Source organism: Schistocerca piceifrons, chromosome 5 (assembly GCF_021461385.2).
Source record: "Schistocerca piceifrons isolate TAMUIC-IGC-003096 chromosome 5, iqSchPice1.1, whole genome shotgun sequence".
NCBI classification, from domain to species: Eukaryota; Metazoa; Arthropoda; class Insecta; order Orthoptera; family Acrididae; genus Schistocerca; species Schistocerca piceifrons.
Window position 1 is genome coordinate 255,354,742 of NC_060142.1, and position 20,469 is coordinate 255,375,210.

The 20,469-nt window shown below is 38.3% G+C and overlaps 1 protein-coding gene across 1 annotated transcript in view; it reads right to left on the reverse strand.

The window, feature by feature from the left end:
* Nucleotides 1-1,276: 1,276 nt before the first annotated feature.
* The window catches only part of LOC124799301 (ejaculatory bulb-specific protein 3-like), a 38,633-nt gene continuing 19,440 nt past the window's right edge, over nt 1,277-20,469 (reverse strand). Inside the window, exon 3 of the mRNA XM_047262888.1 lies at nt 1,277-1,559. Coding sequence (XP_047118844.1) covers nt 1,336-1,559 — 224 coding nt within the window. The 3' untranslated portion in view covers nt 1,277-1,335. The remainder of the gene's footprint in view (nt 1,560-20,469) is intronic.

Below are 20,469 nucleotides of genomic sequence, written 5' to 3' on the forward strand. Positions count from 1 at the left end.
ATCTGTGTTTAAACTCGAATAAACGGTCTATGTTTGTAACTTATAGTAGAATAACAGAGATACATCCTGGTATAAAATTGAATCTGGTGTACCAATGACTATTTTTCTGTTAGAGGATGATCTTACAATCATAATAACGGTGGGGCGGGGGGGGGGGGGGGGGTTGATCACCAGTGTTCTGTGCGTGCTCTTGAATAATTCATTGAGGTGTATGATTTATGAATTTCAGTATATAATGCTAGGGTAGTGAGAAATCTGAGAGGACACCCAGTCCGTTCAAACATAATGATCAATTGAAAATTTATAGAAGGATTTCTCCTTTCTACTAAGACTCATGTAATTTCCAATAAATATTGATGTATAGAAACTTTATGATCGTTTATTTGCTACTGTAAACAAATAGTCATATAACAAGACAGGGACGACACATGAATCAAAATTTATAAAATAATGGCTCCAGGTTGATACATGGTAATGAGACTCGTGTCTACACAGAAATGAGTAGAATCTGACCAGCAGAAACGAGATTTTTAAGAAATGTTAAACGATTCTCAAGATATGTCCGCATGCCTAACGGAGACGTAGGAACAATTATTACTGTTTATAATATTGGTGAAAGAGTGAAAGATTACACAAGATAACAGAAAGACCATAATAGTGAAATGTGTGAAAGCAGATTGTCAAAACAGGTAAGAATTTATATGCAACATGGTAGATATCCTTGAAGACCCTGTGAAAGATGGAGACAGCTCTGAATATGAAGTCCGAATAGTCATTTTGCTTAGACCATGATGTGGGAAAGAAGAAGACGACGAATAAAAAGAAGAAGATCGGAACCTGAATGGTAGTACGGAGATTTAGACAACTGTCCTCCCGAAGACAAACCACTGCGCTGACAACCGCACCACCTCACTCGGTTACCAGTGGTTGATGGAGAATTTTGCTCAGTAAACCTTTTGCGATTTTAAGTAGCAAACTAGTCACCAACTCAGGAAAGAAAGACGTAATCGGAAGACTTTTGTTGCAAAAGTAGTACTGCAGGATGTTCAGAAGTAGAAATGTCTCTGTGAAATCCATTCAGAAAATCTCGTCTTTGTATTTTTAGATTTCAGATAGTTTCAGGAGTTCCGAACCTTAAAGACTTGCATGTAAGCACCAAACGAGTCGGAAAGCACTTGAGATAATTAGCTCTCCAACAGCTGATGCACAGGAATTTTCATGTCACTCGAGGCATGATAAAACGTAAATGATAACTCTTCCAGTGTGATTTATATTTATCATTTACCAGTGGCTAATTTAAAGTTTACTAGATTTTGTATAACAAACATTGGATTGTTACTTATAAAATTCTCCTTCTACGTCTGTTGAGAGGATACGTCTCACACTCCAAGCCCATCGGTACTTGCTGCGGTATTTTCTGTCTGTGTCATATTTCTGCAAGAAGTATTCAGTCTCATCTGGATAGAGCTGCAATACGGTGGCGAAGAAATCGCTCACTATTTCATTCTGTGTTTCCGTACACTTAGCGCAGTCCGACGTCACAATTTCTGGTAATATGTCTGCAAACGAAAATAATAACAGTATCATTGCAAAGAGAAGGAACATGATCTCTATTAGCATTACTGAAACGAATAAAGCCACTCCAAGCAAAAGCGGAACAATACAAGTAGGAAATACGACAGTACTCTATATCAGTTTATTTCTTGAGTAAAAAAGAAGCATAAAAAGCTTAAAGCGAATACTTATATTTTATATTAGAAGGTAATTTAAAAGCTAAATAACTTTATTTGTGTGACATGTTTTTGAGATACATGGCTCTAGTTTATGCTCAACTTTACACCTTCCGCAGATATTTATCCGCCATTTCCTTGGGTGCCCTAAAGGAGTGTTTCACGCATAGTATGAATTGGAAATTACGTGTTGTTGGCAGTACCACCCACGTGAATTGCAGCTGCATGTGCCAGGAGAGAGAAAGAGAGAGAGAGAGAGAGAGAGGGAGGCAGCAAACTTTGTAGATTCGTTTCATTTTGAGTAAGCTTCCGAAACTTTAACTTGAGAACTGATATACCATACACTAGAGTAAATTTACTAAAATTTGACCAAGATATCGAAACTATATGTTATATGTATGATACAATCAATTGGTCCGAGACTTGAAAAGACAAATAGCTGAGATCGTGTACCACATACAAAAAGACTATTGTGGTTCTGACTTTTGCCAATGATGATTAATACACAACTTTAATGTACCTCCTTAAAGGACACTTCTTTTTTTTATCTAGCCATTGTAAAACCTCTGTATAAATTCCTTAAGGTAAATAACAATAAAATGCTTACATTAATAATTTATCCTGGTTGTCTAGTGCTTTGATTGAAGAATGAATTTCAAAATTTCAATACATCGTCGGCTACTATTATAAGACAGGGAAAAAATATCAAATATGACAGCTGGGAAGCTGCTGTCCACAAGCATTAAAACATGACTGGGAACTATTTTAAAAGTTTATAAATCCTAGGACCAATATGTAATAACTTATGGCTTATTGTTCCATATCGCGTCCTTGTACGACGTTACCAGCGAGATGGCCCTTTTCCAGACAGCATCTTTGTATACGTAACTTTCTACGCCGCATATCCGTAGTCGTAGATGAATCACATTTATGAAATTCACGGTTATCGCATCCTCTCCACTCCCATAGACCATAAAACACTCGTGTGACTCTATGCACGAACGCACACTTTGGAATTATATCAAAATTTATTTTTTCATCGCTTAGGTCTCATTACTCGACAGCGTTTTGGCGTGTGAGAGAGGAAGAAAGGTGTGAGGAAATCCTTTCGAAAGACAGATATGGCCCAACTACGCGGAACATTCCCCACTTGTGGCAGGAAACACTGTCGTTGCGTTGGTTACACCTCGGCCACTCTGAGCAACAGTCTTGCTCCATAAATTATATCTCCCAAAAGCTAACTAAGGCTTGTCTCAAACTGTTGACGTTAATTATCGAGGGAATAACCTATAAATATGAGGCACACGAATAATGACACTAATTCATCTCTAAGAAAATTGCAGGAACTTAGAATTCTGATTACTGGTTTATCATGGATTCGAAGGCTGAGAATTGATCAATTGAATGTCTAAAAAAAAGTAATTTTCTAACGGTGAAATTTTGTACATTGTTTGTTATTTACACATTCGTGAGTAGTAAGGACTCCGCTTGTGTTCCACTTATTTGGAAATAAACAGAAAAATATTTGTGACAGGTAAGAATGTTAATGTTATGGCTGCTACTTTCACTCTCAAATCCTTAAGCCGTCCTCTTAGGTCTCTGCATGACCATATACTCGGAGATCGCCACATACTCAGAAATAAACAACCAAATATTAGTGAGAACGAAGAATATGATGTTTTTGCTGCTTGTTTTAGTCGCAGGCATTTCAGCTGTCCCCTTAGGTTCTTGTCTAACCACACACTCGGAAATCGTCAAATGTTTATCTCTTTCTTCATTCTCTAATATTATAGCATCACTTGAACGTTTATATCGTTTATGAGTTATTAATTGACATTTAATGGCAATAGTGACGTGTTTGTGATAAATTTTCATTGCGCCGTTGCTTTGAAACGACATATTGCAAGTTATAATACAAATATCTAAATCTGTCAAATTGAAGATAGCGCCTGCTGCATCCACTATCGACGTCACGTTACCAGAAAGTCTTGTGAGGTGGTGTTACCCATAGAATTCTCATTACACGGAGTAAACTATTCATTCATTCCAAAGAACTCTTATTCGTAGTCTGTAGCGTCTAAACATAATCCTTGGCGTTCATCGCACGCTACACCGTTACAACTCAGCTAAGTAAAAGCGATAATACATAAAAGGGTTAGCATCATGCCCCCCCTCCCCCCGACCCCACTGGGAGCCCAATTTTTGAACTTTTTGACATTTCTGGTAGATAAAGTCGTAATTCTGATTTATTATAAATTGTTCATCATGCAAAGCCCTCTGAACACCTGCTAAAATTGTTTACGAATGTCTTTAAATTGCGATATTGGAATTAATGGTGAACTGGAATTACGTCTTGACCACAATTACTTTGCACATGATAACAGTAGTGCTCGAATTATTCACTCAAAGTAACTTTCAAAGTCATTTGTCTTTATATCACAGTTGTAGTACAAACTGATCAAACGTTTGGATTTCTCTTAGCTACGGGATATTCGATTAACTATCATTTTAGTCTGCTTGGTAGTAAATTTGGAGCTGACTTAGTCAAAACCACTTCTGCTTGGTAGCGATTGTTGACGCGCTACCCAAGACAGAACTAAGGTTGACAAAATATTTACGCAGTTAGCACTTTTCCTACATCAGTATTGGCTACTGGAGCCGTGGATCAGTGATCTGACAAAGAGCTTCCCCACTTGGGGATGGGTTTTCATGGGTAACCACGGAAAAATGGGAAGGAAACGGGATCAGTCTTGGTTTTCATTCACAAATTTACATGATCCAATACAAGCTTTATTGATATGTGATTAGTAAACAGAAACCTTTCACAGAAATATATGTTAACTTACAGTGGTATCAACAGTGTTCAGTTGCACATGTTAATCATCCGTTTGTACTCTAGATATAAAGTTTGACTGGAGCACTGTGTTCACTCGCGTCAAGAAAATTAGTTTGTTCATACTGATTAACAATCGTGTTAAACATAGCGCATAATAGTGGAAACTGCTTGCGATTGATCATTTAAGTTACAAATTCTGTTAACTTTAAATTTTCTTTGGCGTAGCCAGGTGTTCCTTGACAAAACAAATCACAACTGAGACATTACGCACACTGCAATGATGATAACGTCACCACGACCTCTGCTTGACGCCGTAGCGTACGTGGTGGTGATCTAGGAGTGTTGGTCAACCGATCCATAGAATATCGGCCAAGGGGTGGGGTGACTGGAACAGGGGTGGTCATCAGTATGAGAAGTGATGTGAATCGAATTCTCACAGCGCCATTCCCGAGGCGATTATGTGTATACTAAACACATTCACAAACGATTAGTAATCTGTACTGATACTAGGCTGTAAGAAACGGGATTAGTATAAACAGTTCAGTGAAATTAGTGCTGGTCTGCTCTGACTTCCAGTGAAACGGACGAGGTAAGTTACAAACTTTTAGTAGATTTCGGTCGGAGATCTGTTTTAAATCTTTATATCAGGATTAATGCTTAATTACGTTGGACAGACGAACTGTTGGATATACCTCTCACGCTGTCGCTGGGTATCCTCTAAATTTTCTATTTTTGAGCTGTATCCCGACTGGAACACTAACTGATAGTGCAGGCCAAAATATTTACGTTCCACCATGATACTGGAGGAGCACATGTTCATACATTCATTCTAATTTTGGATACCATACCACAACAACATCTTCACAAGAAGTTCGTTGTCTGTTATTTGTAACAACATTACGGTCTTCAGTGTTACAATAGTTCCATAAGTCATAGCTATACAAACTCAAAATGTTATAACGCCCAAATCAAGTCGAATTCAGCTAAGTGACTTAAAGCAATCTCAAATTCGACCAAAATAATTAGTTGGCAAGCAAGTATGTAGTTCCAAGGAAGGATCGGAATTCAGAGTGCAAGACACATCACAAGAAAGCTTGTAAATACCTCCCCCCTACCAGCTTGAAGTACCTTAATGTACAGGTAGGGTACTTGAAAACCTGAACTACCTCTCGGAAAAGTACTCCCAACTGTATTGATTGAAGTCAGTTCAGAAATATGAACGGTGGAAGGTAAAAGTGTTTCGATACTATAACCATCAGAATCATTTCACTCATAGAATCTGAACTGTTTGTTAACTTCTGTGGTAGGAACAAATACAGTTATTAGAGAAACTCATTATGCTAATAAAGTAATAATGAATATTTTCATCTACTATGTATGGAATTCTGATATCAAACGTTACTATCAGCGAAGTCGTACTTAAATAGCTTAATCACTAATCACTCTGAAACTAATTGTCATCAGTACAGTAGCAACACATATATCCACATAATATCTACACACATCCCTACTGAAAATAAATGTCATTACTGCAGTGACAACATACACAAATGACCCAAAACGTTATGAACACTGAACACGTAAAGACTGTATGCTGCCTGGTGGCGCCGAGGGCACGTGATGCGGTAAGAGAAGTATATGAGCGGAGCAGAAATGAATGGAGCATCAGTCTAGCAACGATAATGGCGCAAATGCCGAAATCCATCGACTTAAGTGACTTTGCAAAAGCCCGATTCTTGTCGCCCAGAGCCGGGGAGCTAGCATCTCCGAAACGCCAATGCTGGTAGGCTATTCACGTGCTATTGTCGTGAGGATGGAATATGGCTGAAAGGTGCTTAAACGACGAGAATGCGACAAGAAGTTGGACATCGACACCTCATCACACAACATGGGGTTCTGAGGCTTGCACGGTCTCTAAACCAGGATATTCTGCGATCTGTGGCAGATCTGACGACAGACTGCATTGCCGGCGCAGGGACAAGTGTCTTGGAGCACGCAGTTCAGTGCACCGTGTTGAAAACGGTGTTCCACAGTAGAAGACCCCTATGTGTTCCCATGTTGATCCTACGACATCGTCAGTTATGATTACAGTGGGCAAGGGATCAGCGAGATTGGACCACAGATAAATGGAGTCGTGCAACTTGATCAGATATATCCTTTTTATTGTTAAACCAGGTCGATGGACAAGCCCAGATATGCTGTCACTCTGGCGATCGACTGTTCGAAAAACACAGCCTGCCACTATGCAGGCTGGTGGGAGCAGTATTATGTTAGGGGGACATTCACCTGGGCTTACATGGGATCTGTAGTAGTAATTGAATGCACCAACACAGCTGTGGACTACGTGAGCATTATTAGGGACCACGTGTAACCCCTTATGCTCAATGTCTTCCCCAACAGCGATGGCCTTTTCCAGCAATATAACTGTCCATGTCACAAGGCCAGTATAGTGCTGAAATGATTCGAAGAGCATGATACTGAACTCAAGTTGATGTCTTGGCAATCAAATTCGGATTATCTCAATATGATAAAACCCATCTTGGATGCTATCTGGTGCCAGCTCGGCGCCCACAAAACAACTTCCTATAAATTACAGGAAATTTGTGACCTGTGAATAGGCATCTGATGCCACAAACCTCTAGAAACCTATCAAGTACTTGTCCAATACATGGCACGCAGAATCACTAATGAGCCGCTTTCAAGAGGTGGACCAACACGCTTTTATGTAAGTGTTCTCAATGTTATGAATCCTCAGTGTTATAATATTGACATGCATACCTTATATTTATGTGTTGAAATTCTATAGTAACTGTTACACTAAGAATTATATAGTGCAAAAATTTCAACTCAAACATTCACTGAACAACAAATTTTCAAGTATCATGTTCAGTCACTAAATCGAATACAACATTTTTTTGACATTTTGATGTGGGTATAGTTTCTTTTTTCTGGTGGCTACCCAGATACCCAAATAAACAGAAACCAGGATTAGGTATCCTTAGGATCTAGATAGATCAAACATACTCCTGTCACATCCAATATTATAAAGGTGTGATTCATGGAGTGAGTGTTCAACAATGTCCTCTGTCCCACTTCAAAGAGTTGCATGAATCAGTCTCTTGTCATACTCATTCTTTCGCTGTCTGACTTTTTCAGTGAGGTTGAATAAAACTCTTTGAATCTTCTCATCCAATTCATTCTTCTCTACTCTTAGAAACATCAGTTCCACTGGTGTAAACCGAGTCGAGATAAGAGGCACATGGTTCACTGTTTCTTTAAATAGTTTTATTTAGTTAGTCTATAAATTCCGTCTGGTGTGACTGTAGATTCCCATCAATCTGTCAAACTTTCTAAATGTTTGTTTCATGGTGTTAGGCACTGTGTGGTTTCTGGATGTTATTATCTGTATGATGTTGTTCTTTTCTAATGCACTCCATATGTGGCTGGTAAAATTGATGCATCTCCTGAAAGCAAAGCGGATGGCTGGCACATGTGTGGAAAGAAGTTGTTCCGCACTTGGTTTACCAATGGTGGGCTGCTAGCAGTTTAAGCAGGGTTCAACTTTAAGTACTTTGTAAATAAATCACAAAAGGCCACTCATATTTGGAACCACATAAAGCTTGGGGCAATGTGGCACAGAAATAGACAGACACTATAGAATAAGGCTGTATGATGGCATGTATGATGTTGTATGATGGCATGAAGTAATCCTTTACTACCCCAACTGTCCTGTTTAACTTTCTGGCATGCATTGCAAGACTTCAGAACACATAGGACTTTACTCTGGAACGTAGGAAACGAGCAACATGTGCACAGTTAAATTGACCATTTATGTCTCCAAAATGTCGACATGCATAATGGGTACACTGTATAAGCTTCAGGTCATTGTCAGCGATGATAAAAACACCGAATTTATAAGTTTCCATCGTACTGTCGAACTGCACATATTTAACTACTTTATAATATTGCTGCCCTCGATTTTCATTCAACTGCTACAACTGATGACTAACTAGATACCACCTAAGACCTAACTTTTGCAGCTTAGACACATTTTTACATAATTGTATATAGTACCACCACTGTGCATCGTATTTCCTAAATAAGACATGAAATTCGTCCAATTTTTCATTTGAGACTATTTACAGGTAAAGTTCTTCCAGCAACTGTGTTATCCATTCCATCAATATGGCACATTTGCAAGTTATATTCCAGAAGTGTTAATGTCCATATGGCTAATCAGGTGTGTAGTAGCTGGCAAGTTTAACTCCTGGTAGTCACTGTAAACTGTAATCTGAGCTCCCTAAAGGTGATAACTGAACTTTCAGGGTGCCAATACAACTACCAGCATTTCCAATTCACTGTCAGAAAAAATCATACTGGCGAATATTATAGGCAGAAGGTATGGTTTTCATCCACAATTCTGATCTGAAACAAACAGACTCCTAATCCAAGAGACAAGACATCCCTCATAAGATAAAAATTTCAGAACATGACAGGTTAGTGCAGAATATTTGAATTTGTGAGAGCTCATTTCATATTTTCAAATTCTTTACTGATGTTCAGTTGTCGATAGCAGCTCTGCCTTCATGGATTGGTCTGGCATAAAAACTCACAAGAAGGAAGCCATGGCTCAGAATGCCTTCAACTGTTTTACAGCTTCGTCACAGCAAAATTCGTGATGCCTCTAATCTACTCAGAATCTGGCAGGATTTCCCTCAAATCATTTAGATGACGAAAGGTTTCTCTTTTCTAGTCCAGAACGTGCTTTTTCAGGTTTGACTGAAGAAATGTCTATAACACCTGGGTTAACACAGAAATGTGTCCATCCCACAAGGTAGTGGCTTTTAACAAATAGTTGGCCAAGAGGGTCAGTTGGCTTCTCAGTTCCAGGCCGAGTACTGAGTCCAGTACAGAGACGGAAATATCCTAACTGCCATTGAGACCAAACAGAAGGACCTTCAAATGATAGTTACAGCCTGCATAGTTAAAGGCGCTGTACTTCCTTGAATCTTCAGCCACGGGTGACTGCCAGTATGAATGATATAAGTCTATCTCATTAGCTACCAAACTGGATATAATTTTCTTTTAATTGGATCACAGATCCAATACCTACCATAACTACTCCTTAGAGGTACAGTATGGTCAGGCATAGTTTACCTAACGCTGTTCACTTGCATGAGCTGTGTTGTCTACAACTTCCATTACAGAAGGAGGTCTGGTTCCAGTGCTGATTATTTGCACTAGGTGCTTATCCAGGATTATATCGCTAACTGTATCGATTATGAAGATTGCTGTTGGGTTAGCATTGGGTGCTTGTCTGGAATTATATCGGCGACCGTGTCGATTATGACGACTTCTATTGGGTCTAAAGTTATTTCCATTAACATTTTGTTCGTTTTATGTTGGATTGTTACTGTGCCCATTGCTTGAAGTAACACCATTTGAATGGACAATGTTTCAAAAAAATGTTCAAATATGTGTGAAATCTTATGGGACGTAACTGCTAAGGTCATCAGTCTCTAAGCTTACGCACTATTTAACCTAAATTATCCTAAGGACAAACACACACCCCCATGCCCGAGGGAGGACTCGAACCTACACCGGGACCAGCCGCACAGTCCATGACTGCAGCGCCCTAGACCGCTCGGCAACCCCGCGCGGTGGACAAGGTTTTGTTCATATCAGAATAACGTCGTCTTCTATATTGTCTATTGAGATCTGAACGGAAACAAATTCTTCAAGATCATCTGCAGTGACATGTATTTGTTTTAAGTTAATATCCCTGGGCAATATCGACTTGAAGATTGTCAGAATGTCTCAATGCGAGACTGGATCATCCCATAATGAAATCTTTCTCAGATACTGTTCAAAATACATCTGTAAGCTTCCATTCCAATAGGAGAAGCGTTCTGGGTTTAATACATCGTTTTGCAAATGGTCTTGAACTCAACACAACCAGTACTTTGGAAGGAATGCCGTTAGGTAGTCCTCATAGGACTCACAAGATTCAGTCACGTCCTTGCTCATATCGCCCATCTCCATGAATGCAGCCCGATACGTAACTTATATTCTGAGCCTCAGTCCATGGCCGAGGTGATACCCCTCTAAAATCTCACATAAACACCCCTGGGTTAACGATTTTCTTATTTGGTAAGAAAATCTGGAGCTTCCAGTGCTCCAAAATTTGTCCTTCGATTAACATGGCTGTTTAAACCATTGATGCAGCAAGATATACCTATGCAGAATTTAAATGGTTTGCTAATGGCTAATATATGTGTACATTTTTGTAATGTGATCTGGGCAGGATCATGCAGTTCAATTTGACGCTCTTGTACTGTGCTCCAGACCTCTCCTTTCTTCGCATGGTCATTTCCACCATGTCCGCTAGTTTATTTCTCCACCCTATGAAATCTGGACATAATTGCTCTTTCATTATATGCATCTCTTGTTTGAAATGACTATCTGCAGGTAACTTTGCACAAGGCAGAGTTGTATTTATGCATTGGGCTGCTTTCTTATTTGTCTTTTGCCCTTTCAGCTAAAGTGTTTGAAAACATCTTCTGGTGTTCTTCAAATTTCCTTTCTGTGATTTCTTCTTTCCCTGTAGATATACTTGTCAACTTTCTAGACAATGATTCCACAGATTTATCAAGTGTCTGTTGCTGGGTTTTAATTTCAGTTATTGCAGTAGAGAGTTTTTGCAACGGTAGTAGAAATTGTTTCAGGTCCTTTCTCAATTCTTTAATATCGTTAGCTAATTCATTGATGTGTAAAATCATTTCAGTTTGCCACATCGCTAAGTCGGAAGCCTCATTAGTCACAGCAGCAAGATCCTTTTTCGTGGTGGTATCTGCTACCTTAATAGGCATTTTATTCTGTTTATTATTTAAATCAGCCTCGTTGGTGGTCATCTCAGTTTGTCGAGTCGTTAGATTCTGAATTTGAGTTGTTACAGCGGCTAAATCCTTCTAGTAGCCAATGTGATCAGCCTACGCAAAATTTTCAATTGGGTCAACAACTACTGGACTACTTATTGCAGCTTCCTGAACGTCTTCTATCTTCTCTGCAGACTTAACATTCTTTGTTTCTAGGTTCTTCATCTTAAACTGAGCACAGGTTGTCATCATAGCTATGCAGATCTGTCCCTTCCTAATAGAGGACACACAAGAGACAACTAACACACACACACACACACACACACACACACACACACACACACACACACACACACACACACAGCTTATATGTTACAAAACAAAACACTAAATGAATAACTGAAAGAAAATGGGCATTCATGTAACATTCTAACTACTCTCTGACGGAATACACAAAGAACCGATAACATAGACACAATCCTTCTGTAATACAACAGTATTCACAGTATGTACCACGAGCGAAAATACAAAGATTGCTTATAGCATCAAGTGACACTGATAAGAGAATTACCAGGATTTCTGTGAGTGCTTGCCTCTGTGCATGGTTTCAGTCATTCAAAGTTATTATGTGATGAGGCTGGATTGTTCAACACTTCTCTATTCCCATTTACACTGATTACGATACAATGAACAGAAATACAATTCATTCATTTAAACATTACAATACAACTGCAGTATATGTCCTATCTCAGGAGCCAATTGAACTATACCTCCTAAAGGTAACAGAGATCCTCTCAAACTATTTAACTACTGGGAGGAGAGTCATTAGGATATAGTTCTGAAAAATATTATGCCTATGGATAATGATACTAATTCTTCTGTAAGACCATAGCAAAGCGGTTGAATTCTGTTCACTATTTTATATGGATTCGAAGACTGGTTAACTGATCAACCGAAATGTGTTATTTAGTCTAACTTTTGCATCTATGGTACTGCTGAAATAGCTTCAATACAAAAAAAATTATTTTTCCGATCGTGCGCTTTTATTCATTGAATTTATTTACATATATGTGGATTGTAAGGAGCACACTCATGTGCGAGAGTATCTCTCTCAGTGATGTGTTAAATTATAGTTGCTGTCAAATCGTATTAAAAATGAAAATAGCAACAAAATTAATGCTACCCCAAACAGATCAATTAAGAGATTGCAGGTACTGTCTATACGTCCTACCTATGCTGTTCCTTACAATCCAGAAGTAGCCGATTGTTTTTATAGGAACCATTGGTACTAGATACGTAAAGTGGGGAACATACATTAAAATTAATACCCAGATTACAACAATCAATGCCCTTGACAAAGATTTTCAGATTGATGATCAGCAAACTCACCTAGATAAACTGTGGTCTAATTCATTACTTCTTCATAGATTTCTCATTAGAATGAGCAAAAGTGGTTATTTTTTCATTCAAAAGATCACTTAGCTTAGCGTGTAGAATTTGAACATAATCGTTTCGCAGCGCGTGCTACAGTGTAATAATTCTCTAACTTTCTCAAATAAATAAAATGGATAATGAACAAAATGGAAAGCAATAAATAACCATCAGCAACAATGTCGGTCCATACAGCAATGTTGACGTATATTGCAGCTATATTGCCACCATGGTAACAATATTGTCACCACATATTGTTGTGAAATATGGTCCATGTGAATGCACATTTACAGCCACCCGTACTTACCAGTAGAAAAAAGCACCAGCTGCGAAGAATGTTAGCGCGGCTAAACCTCTCTCGTTTTGCTGGTGTGTTCTTACTTTTCCCTTACTGTATTTGTGTTTTTTGTTGCTGAGTTGGTCTGCACCAGTGTCGGGAGGTGGGAAGCTATGAATGTATCGATTGTATGTTTCCCTAAATCATTCTGTGTGGATATTAGATGAGTGCTTCCAAATCACATGCGGTTTCCCACGTCCTTGGCCCTGCTCCAGTTGTGTATATGTCGATGAGTCTTCAAACGCCGTACTGCTTCTTATATCTCTTTCGTCTTAGAGGAGTGACAGGATGCAGTAATTTGTCGTTACTGCGTGTAATTATTCTATAAGGAGTGAGTACTTATATATGTTCTTGTAATTCCTTTTATAACCATAAATTGCTGGTGTGTTCTTACTTTTCCTTACGGTACTTGTGTTTTTTGGTATTGAGTTGGTCTGCACCAGTGTCGAGAGGTGGGAAGCTATGAATGTATGGAATACGGATGTGAAAATTACCGAACTATCAGTTTAATAAGTCACAGCTGCAAAATACTAACGCGAACTCTTTACAGACGAATGCAAAAACTGGTAAAAGCTGACCTCGGGGAAGATCAGTTTGGATTCCATAGAAATGTTGGAACACGTGAGGCAATACTGACCCTACGACTTATCTTAGAAGAAAGATTAAGGAAAGAGAAACCTACGTTTCTAGCATTTGTACACTTAGAGAAACCTTTTGACAATATTGACTGGAATACTCTCTTTCAAATTCTGAAGGTGGCAGGGATAAAATACAGGAAGCGAAAGGCTATTTACAATTTGTACAGAAACCAGATGGCAGTTATAAGAGTCGAGGGACATGAAAGGGAAGCAGTGATTGGAAAGGGAGTGAGACAGGGTTGTAGCCTCTCCCCGATGCTATTCAATCTGTATATTGAACAAGCAGTAAAGAAAATAAAAGGAAAGTTCGGAGTAGGTATTAAAATCCATGGAGAAGAAATAAAAACTTTGAGGTTTGCTGATGACATTGTAATTCTGTCAGACACAGCAAAGGACTTGGAAGAGCAGTTGAACGGAATGGACAGTGTCTTGAAAGGAGGGTATAAGATGAACATCAACAAAAGCAAAACGAGGATAATGGAATGAAGTCGAATTAAGTCGGGTGATGCTGAGGGAATTGGATTAGGATATGAGACACTTAACGTAGTGAGAGAGTTTTGCTATTTCGGGAACAAAATAACTGATGATGGTCGAAGTAGAGAGGATGTAAAATGTCGACTGGCAATGGCAAGGAAAGCGTTTCTGAAGAAGAGTTATTTGTTAACATCGAGTATAGATTTAAGTGTCAGGAAGTCGTTTCTGAAAGTATTTGTATGGAGTGTAGCCATATATGGAAGTGAAACATGGACGATAAATAATTTAGACAAGAAGAGAATAGAAGCTTTCGAAATGTGGTACTACAGAATAATGCTGAAGATTAGATAGGTAGATCACATAACTTATGAAGAGGTATTGAACAGAATTGGGGAGAAGAGGAATTTGTGGCACAACTTGGCTAGAAGAAGGGATTGGTTGGTATGAAATGTTCTGAGGCATCAAGGGATCACCAATTTAGTACTGGAGGGCAGCGTGGAGGGTAAAAATCGTAGAAGGAGACCAAGAGATGAATACACTAAGCAGATTCAGAAGGCTGTAGGCTGCAGTAGGTACAGGGAGATGAAGAAGGTTGGACAGGATAGAGTAGCATGGAGAGCTGCATCAAACCAGTCTCAGGACTGAAGACCACAACAACAACAACAACCATAAATTGTCATTAATCATAAATTCTTATCTCCAACTCAAGTACTTCTATGTGTATGTCATTTCTCACATTTACATTGCGCCTTCCCTTCCATTATACATAAAATACAATGTATAAATAGATCCTTCCTCACCCAGCTTCACATAGTGACCGCCGTTTTTACCTAACGACCCCACTCAAGTGACTGCATTACAGTTTAACAGCTGTACCTAGCAAATGCAGTATTCATACTAACTCCTCTCACAACGTAGCTGCAACACATATTTTAAGCAAATCTACCCAGTAACTGTGGTATCAGTTTGAACAACTGTGCCTTTGAGAATGTATACATTTGCGGTCTGTTTCTAACCACTTCACACACATCTCGCTTACAAGTTTGTAATATATTATAGCTTCAATTAATTCCTCATTTTAAGCACAACTAACATAAATGTGTTCTGCAACTTCACTGTAAATGTTGTATTCCTCTGGTGTTCTACCAGTAGCTAACATTTCATCTTAATCTCCATAAGAATACATTATCCCCACGCACTTCTTTTCTTGTCCGCAGGGCGTGGTCTCGCGGTCGCGGTCTCGCTTCCCGAGCACGGTGTCCCGGGTTCGATTCCCGGCTGGGTCTGGGATTTTTCACCTGCTTCGAGATGACTGGGTGTTTGTGTTGTCCTCATCATTTCATCATCAACGTGGCGAGGTTGGGCTGAGCAAAGTTTGGGAATTTGTACAGGCGCTGATAACCGCGCAGTTGGGTGCCCCACAAAACCAGACATAATCATCATCATCAAACTTCTTTTCTTCAAACTGTTAACTGACATATCTATTTCCATTATTAGCCATTACTCCGCATCATGACATTAGTAAGTCTTCTGTTATGAGTATATAACTATTCTAAATGGATTATTCATTTATATAATACCGTTTTACACTCTTCCGTTGCCTAATTCATTTCAAAGATCGGCGGTGGGAGCAAGACTTCCACTCCACATATATAAAGATGCCAATATAGTTTAACTCAGATTTCCTTTGTACTGAGTACGTGCATTATTCTTACGGCAAGAGACATAAATTAAATACGAAGATTATCATTCGTGCCACTGCATTCTTTCCCTTTCTTGTTATTGTTATTTAACCCCTTTTCTTTGAGATCATTTGAAGAACTTTCTCTCATTGAAGGTTTTCGATCCACTAGGCACAGCTGGGCACTAGCTATTTTAATGCAGTCACATAGCAAACAAACTGATCCATCATTTATTTATTAGGCTGAGTGTGTGAGAATTTTGTTTATCTTCAGTATTAACCAAATGCTCTGCTATGACAAACGAGAGATTCTACTGCAACTACTAGGCCACTGCTGCAGCAGTAGCGAACAATTATATAACAAAAGTTTCTTTTATGAGGCAAATACTTGAATTCGTCCTGCTTAATTCATTTCATTAAATAACAAATAAGTAAATAAGACTACTGCGTGCTGGATAAGTAAACAAACCATTAATAAATGTACAGTCATTATTAAAAAGCATTAAAATAAATAAAAGTGTTTCTCCAGTTCCTTACTGATAATGTTTGTCACCTACGTAATGTAGAATGATTTGTACATCAATTAAGTCCCATTTTTATAATTGTAAAATTAATAAAAGCTCTTTTCATATCCGTCAGTGAGGAATGAAGTATGTCTTAATACTAATTCCCGTATTTCTTAGAACCACAGTGCTCCCTTGCCCCATAGACAATCTCTTTTAACGTAAAACAACAAGTATAAAGCGTAGTTACCATACCTGCTAGAAGTCTTGTCTCCATTTGTTAATTACTTCAAATAAAATATCTTGTAATGTTCCCTAACCGTCTTTTCCAAAGAATATCACTTTCCTTAGTTAAATACGAGACACATAACGCAACCCACATTGGTTGGGCATTTCTTCTTAAACACTTAACTGTAATGCTTCTTACTTTACCATACGTTGCAGTGACGAAAATAATTATTAGTCTTACAATATAAAACATTACTCCTGTGCTTTCTGTGATTATCCTCCCTTCCTTTATTTGTGAAGAACTTTGCTAATGTAAGGTATTCGTTTTCCTTTACACAAACAACGGAATCTGTTCACGGATCTGGACAGTAAACACAATGTAACTTCTTTCTATCAGATTCATTAGTAGTTAACTTACTGAATTCTGTTACCTGTTCTATAGTAGCCCCAGAATAGCGTTTTCTCAAGGGAGAGTCACTCCCTTGAGCCTTCTTAGTTTTCTGCCTCTTCTCATAGTCTACTTCTTTACTGAGAGGGAAATCAACATTTTCGAAGGGACTCCGATTTTTTCAGTACAGGTTTACTGTTTGGTTTTCTATCGTTACTATTAGGAACACCTTCCTATCTCTATTACTGCGTCGATTCTTTCTATCAGAGTCCAGTGGGTATCCATTTCTAACTATTGTACCTCCATAGTTCTCCCTCATAAATCTGCTTTTCTCTCAACCACCTAACTGATGTAAATAGTCAGATAATTCCTGTACATCACTGAGATCCCTAACAATTACATTTCCTCTTACTGAAAATAATTTATCTGAGTTCATGTACATCTCAAAATACGGCCTGAATCTCCCATACTTATTAGTATACTCTCAAGGAGCCATGATCTCTAACGTTAATCTGCTTGTAATATGTAGTATATCCGATACACTATACTTGTATCCTGCAACAAAGAGATATACACACTTTGCTTGGGCATTTTTTTATTCTGTACACAAAACTGTTCTTATAACATGGTGTCAGAAATTAAAAAACAATGTTATAAATACTATGTCCATCAACAGCACTAATACAAGCACAGAACCTGCAATGATGACAAATAATAATCCTATGATAGGTTTACATCTCATAAATCATTAGTGATATATACAGACATCATGGTGAATGTGATAACAGAAATTCGAATTCTACATCAAGGCTGTGCAAATCAATACCAAACCAACAAATATGTAACTAGCAATATTTATGTCTTTGATTGGTAGTGATTTTTTATAAGTGCTCAGCGAAATGATTGTAATTTTGCAAGGCATGGTGTGATACTATAATTTTTTCAAAGTAATGTACGAAAATCAGAACTTGATACAGATGAACATTGGAATGACGTAACCAGAAGAATAGGAAACAAAGCATGTGCCAGAATATCAGATTCTGTGATGGAAAAGCTATTTACCTACAATACGACTAAGGTAGGTGTGGAGAAGCCACATTTCTCTGTGAGGTTTCAGACAGCTTGTGAATGCGAAGTTTTTAGTGATGGATCCCGACTTTCAGGTAATCTTGGGACAGGAATCCTGTTGAAAACTGAGTCTGATATAAGGAGTGGAGCAGATGAAAGTTCCACAGTCTAGATGCGATTAGATTTTATCAGGCTTGGAATATGTTAAAGATTTTCTGTATCACATAGATCTCTAAGAAAGTGACTTCAAAATTTACTACGCCTGAAGGGTCCCACATAAATTGAGCAATAACTGAGTATGAGATTAACCTCAGAAAATGGTTGAAAATGGAATATTCAAGCCTGTAGAAGCCGCTACACTGTAGCAGCATTTTCAATCGTTATAGTCGTACACAAGAAAGCGGAACTTCGTATTTGCTTTGGTCCAAGTCAAATAAATAAAAACATTATTCGACGTCACTATCCAATGAAGACGCTGGAAGAAACTAGTACAGTGGTGAAAGGAGCAAAATATTTAACACGTTTAGGTTGTGAAAATGGATTTTGTCAAATATGAGCGTCTGAAAGAACTTCTAAATATGTTAAAGATTTGCACACTGTGGGTAAGATTCAATTGCACGAGAGTATCCTGTGGCTTAGCCTCAGCCAAGGAAGTTAAAAAACAATGGAAATACTTTATGAAGTAACAAAGCGAGTTATCAGAGATTTGAAAATGTGGGCATTAAACTGAGTTAAAGACAAATACGAACTTGTTGTGAAGGAAACAAAATTCTTAGGATAAATTTTAGTATAGGATGGATCTTGTCCTCATCCTGATAAGGTAAGAGCCATTAATGAATTTTCTTCTCCTCAGGATGAAATGCAGCTCCTACAGGTAGTAGGGGTGGTGAATTACTGATCTAAGTAAGTACCTCACCTTTCTGAACTAACAGAGCAGTGCGGCAGTTACTAAGAAAAGAAGATGAATGAAAATGGTATTCGACACAACAGAAAGCACTTGCCAAAATAAAATAATGTCTCACAACACTTCCGTGCTTCGTTATTATGATGTGAGTGGAGATGTGTTGTCAGTTTATGCCAGCCAAAGAGCTACAGGAGCCGTTCTACTGCACGGTGAACAACCAGTTGTATATGCAACAAAGTCATTGGCATCAGCGTATTAGTTACATACACAAATAGAAAAAGACGTCATGGCAAAGTAATTTTCCAGTCAACGAATTTCAGAAATATATTTACAGGAAAAAGTAAATTATTGTAACTAATCACAAACCACTAGAGGCAATTTTTAAAATACCATTGGGAGATGCTCCTATAAGACTAAAAGCTATAATTTTTTTTTAAATATTGACATATTTTCCTAAAGTAATTCATACTAAAGGTTCAAATATTCCAGTGTCTGATGTTCATAGTAGAGATATAAGAAACACGTGGAGAAAGCAGAAATTGAACAACTAGAAGTAATGATGGTTATCTGTCAGTGAAGAGTACGTTGACTCAACTGAAGAGACCATCATCACAAATTCAAACAAGTCAAAACCTAAGTGAGGAACAAAAGGGAAACAAAGAGAAAATGAGAGTAAGAAGACCAATTGGAGCAGCGTTCAATGACGTGACAAGGAAAATTTAGTATACGAATCTTACTACAATCCTAAAAGTTATTGGTCTTATGTAAAATCAGCAAATATAGTGTACCCAGGCTCTCTGGGAAACATGTTACACTTCCCGAGTGTTTTACCAATAAACCTCAGTCTTTGGTTTGCTTTCTCCACAACATCATCTGTGTTATTGTTCCAATTAAAGATTTTCGTAATTGTAATCGTCTATGCAGTCACTCGGCAACCATAAGGGCAGCGAAATGAAAAATGACAAAAAAAGTCAAAATATTGAATTTGGTCTTCCGAAATTGTCTCACCATAGGAAAACACAACACAGCCCCTCTTTTCTGCGACTACATCCACATATACATCTACATGACTACTCTACGATTCGCAAGTAAGTACCTGATAATGGGTTCATCGAACCTCTTCACTGCACTGCTCTGCTTCCCCACTCTTGAACAGCACGTGGGAAAAACGAACACTTAAATCTTTCTGTGGGAGTGTGTCAAAAAAGTATTTTCGCCTTCGGAGAAGAACGTTGGCGATTGAAATTTCGTGAAAAGATCTCGCCCCAACAAAAGAGCCATTGCTTTAATGATTGTCACCCCAAATCGCGTATCGTATCCGTGATACTCTGTACCCTATTTCGGGGTAATACAAAACGAGCTGCTGTTCTTCGAAC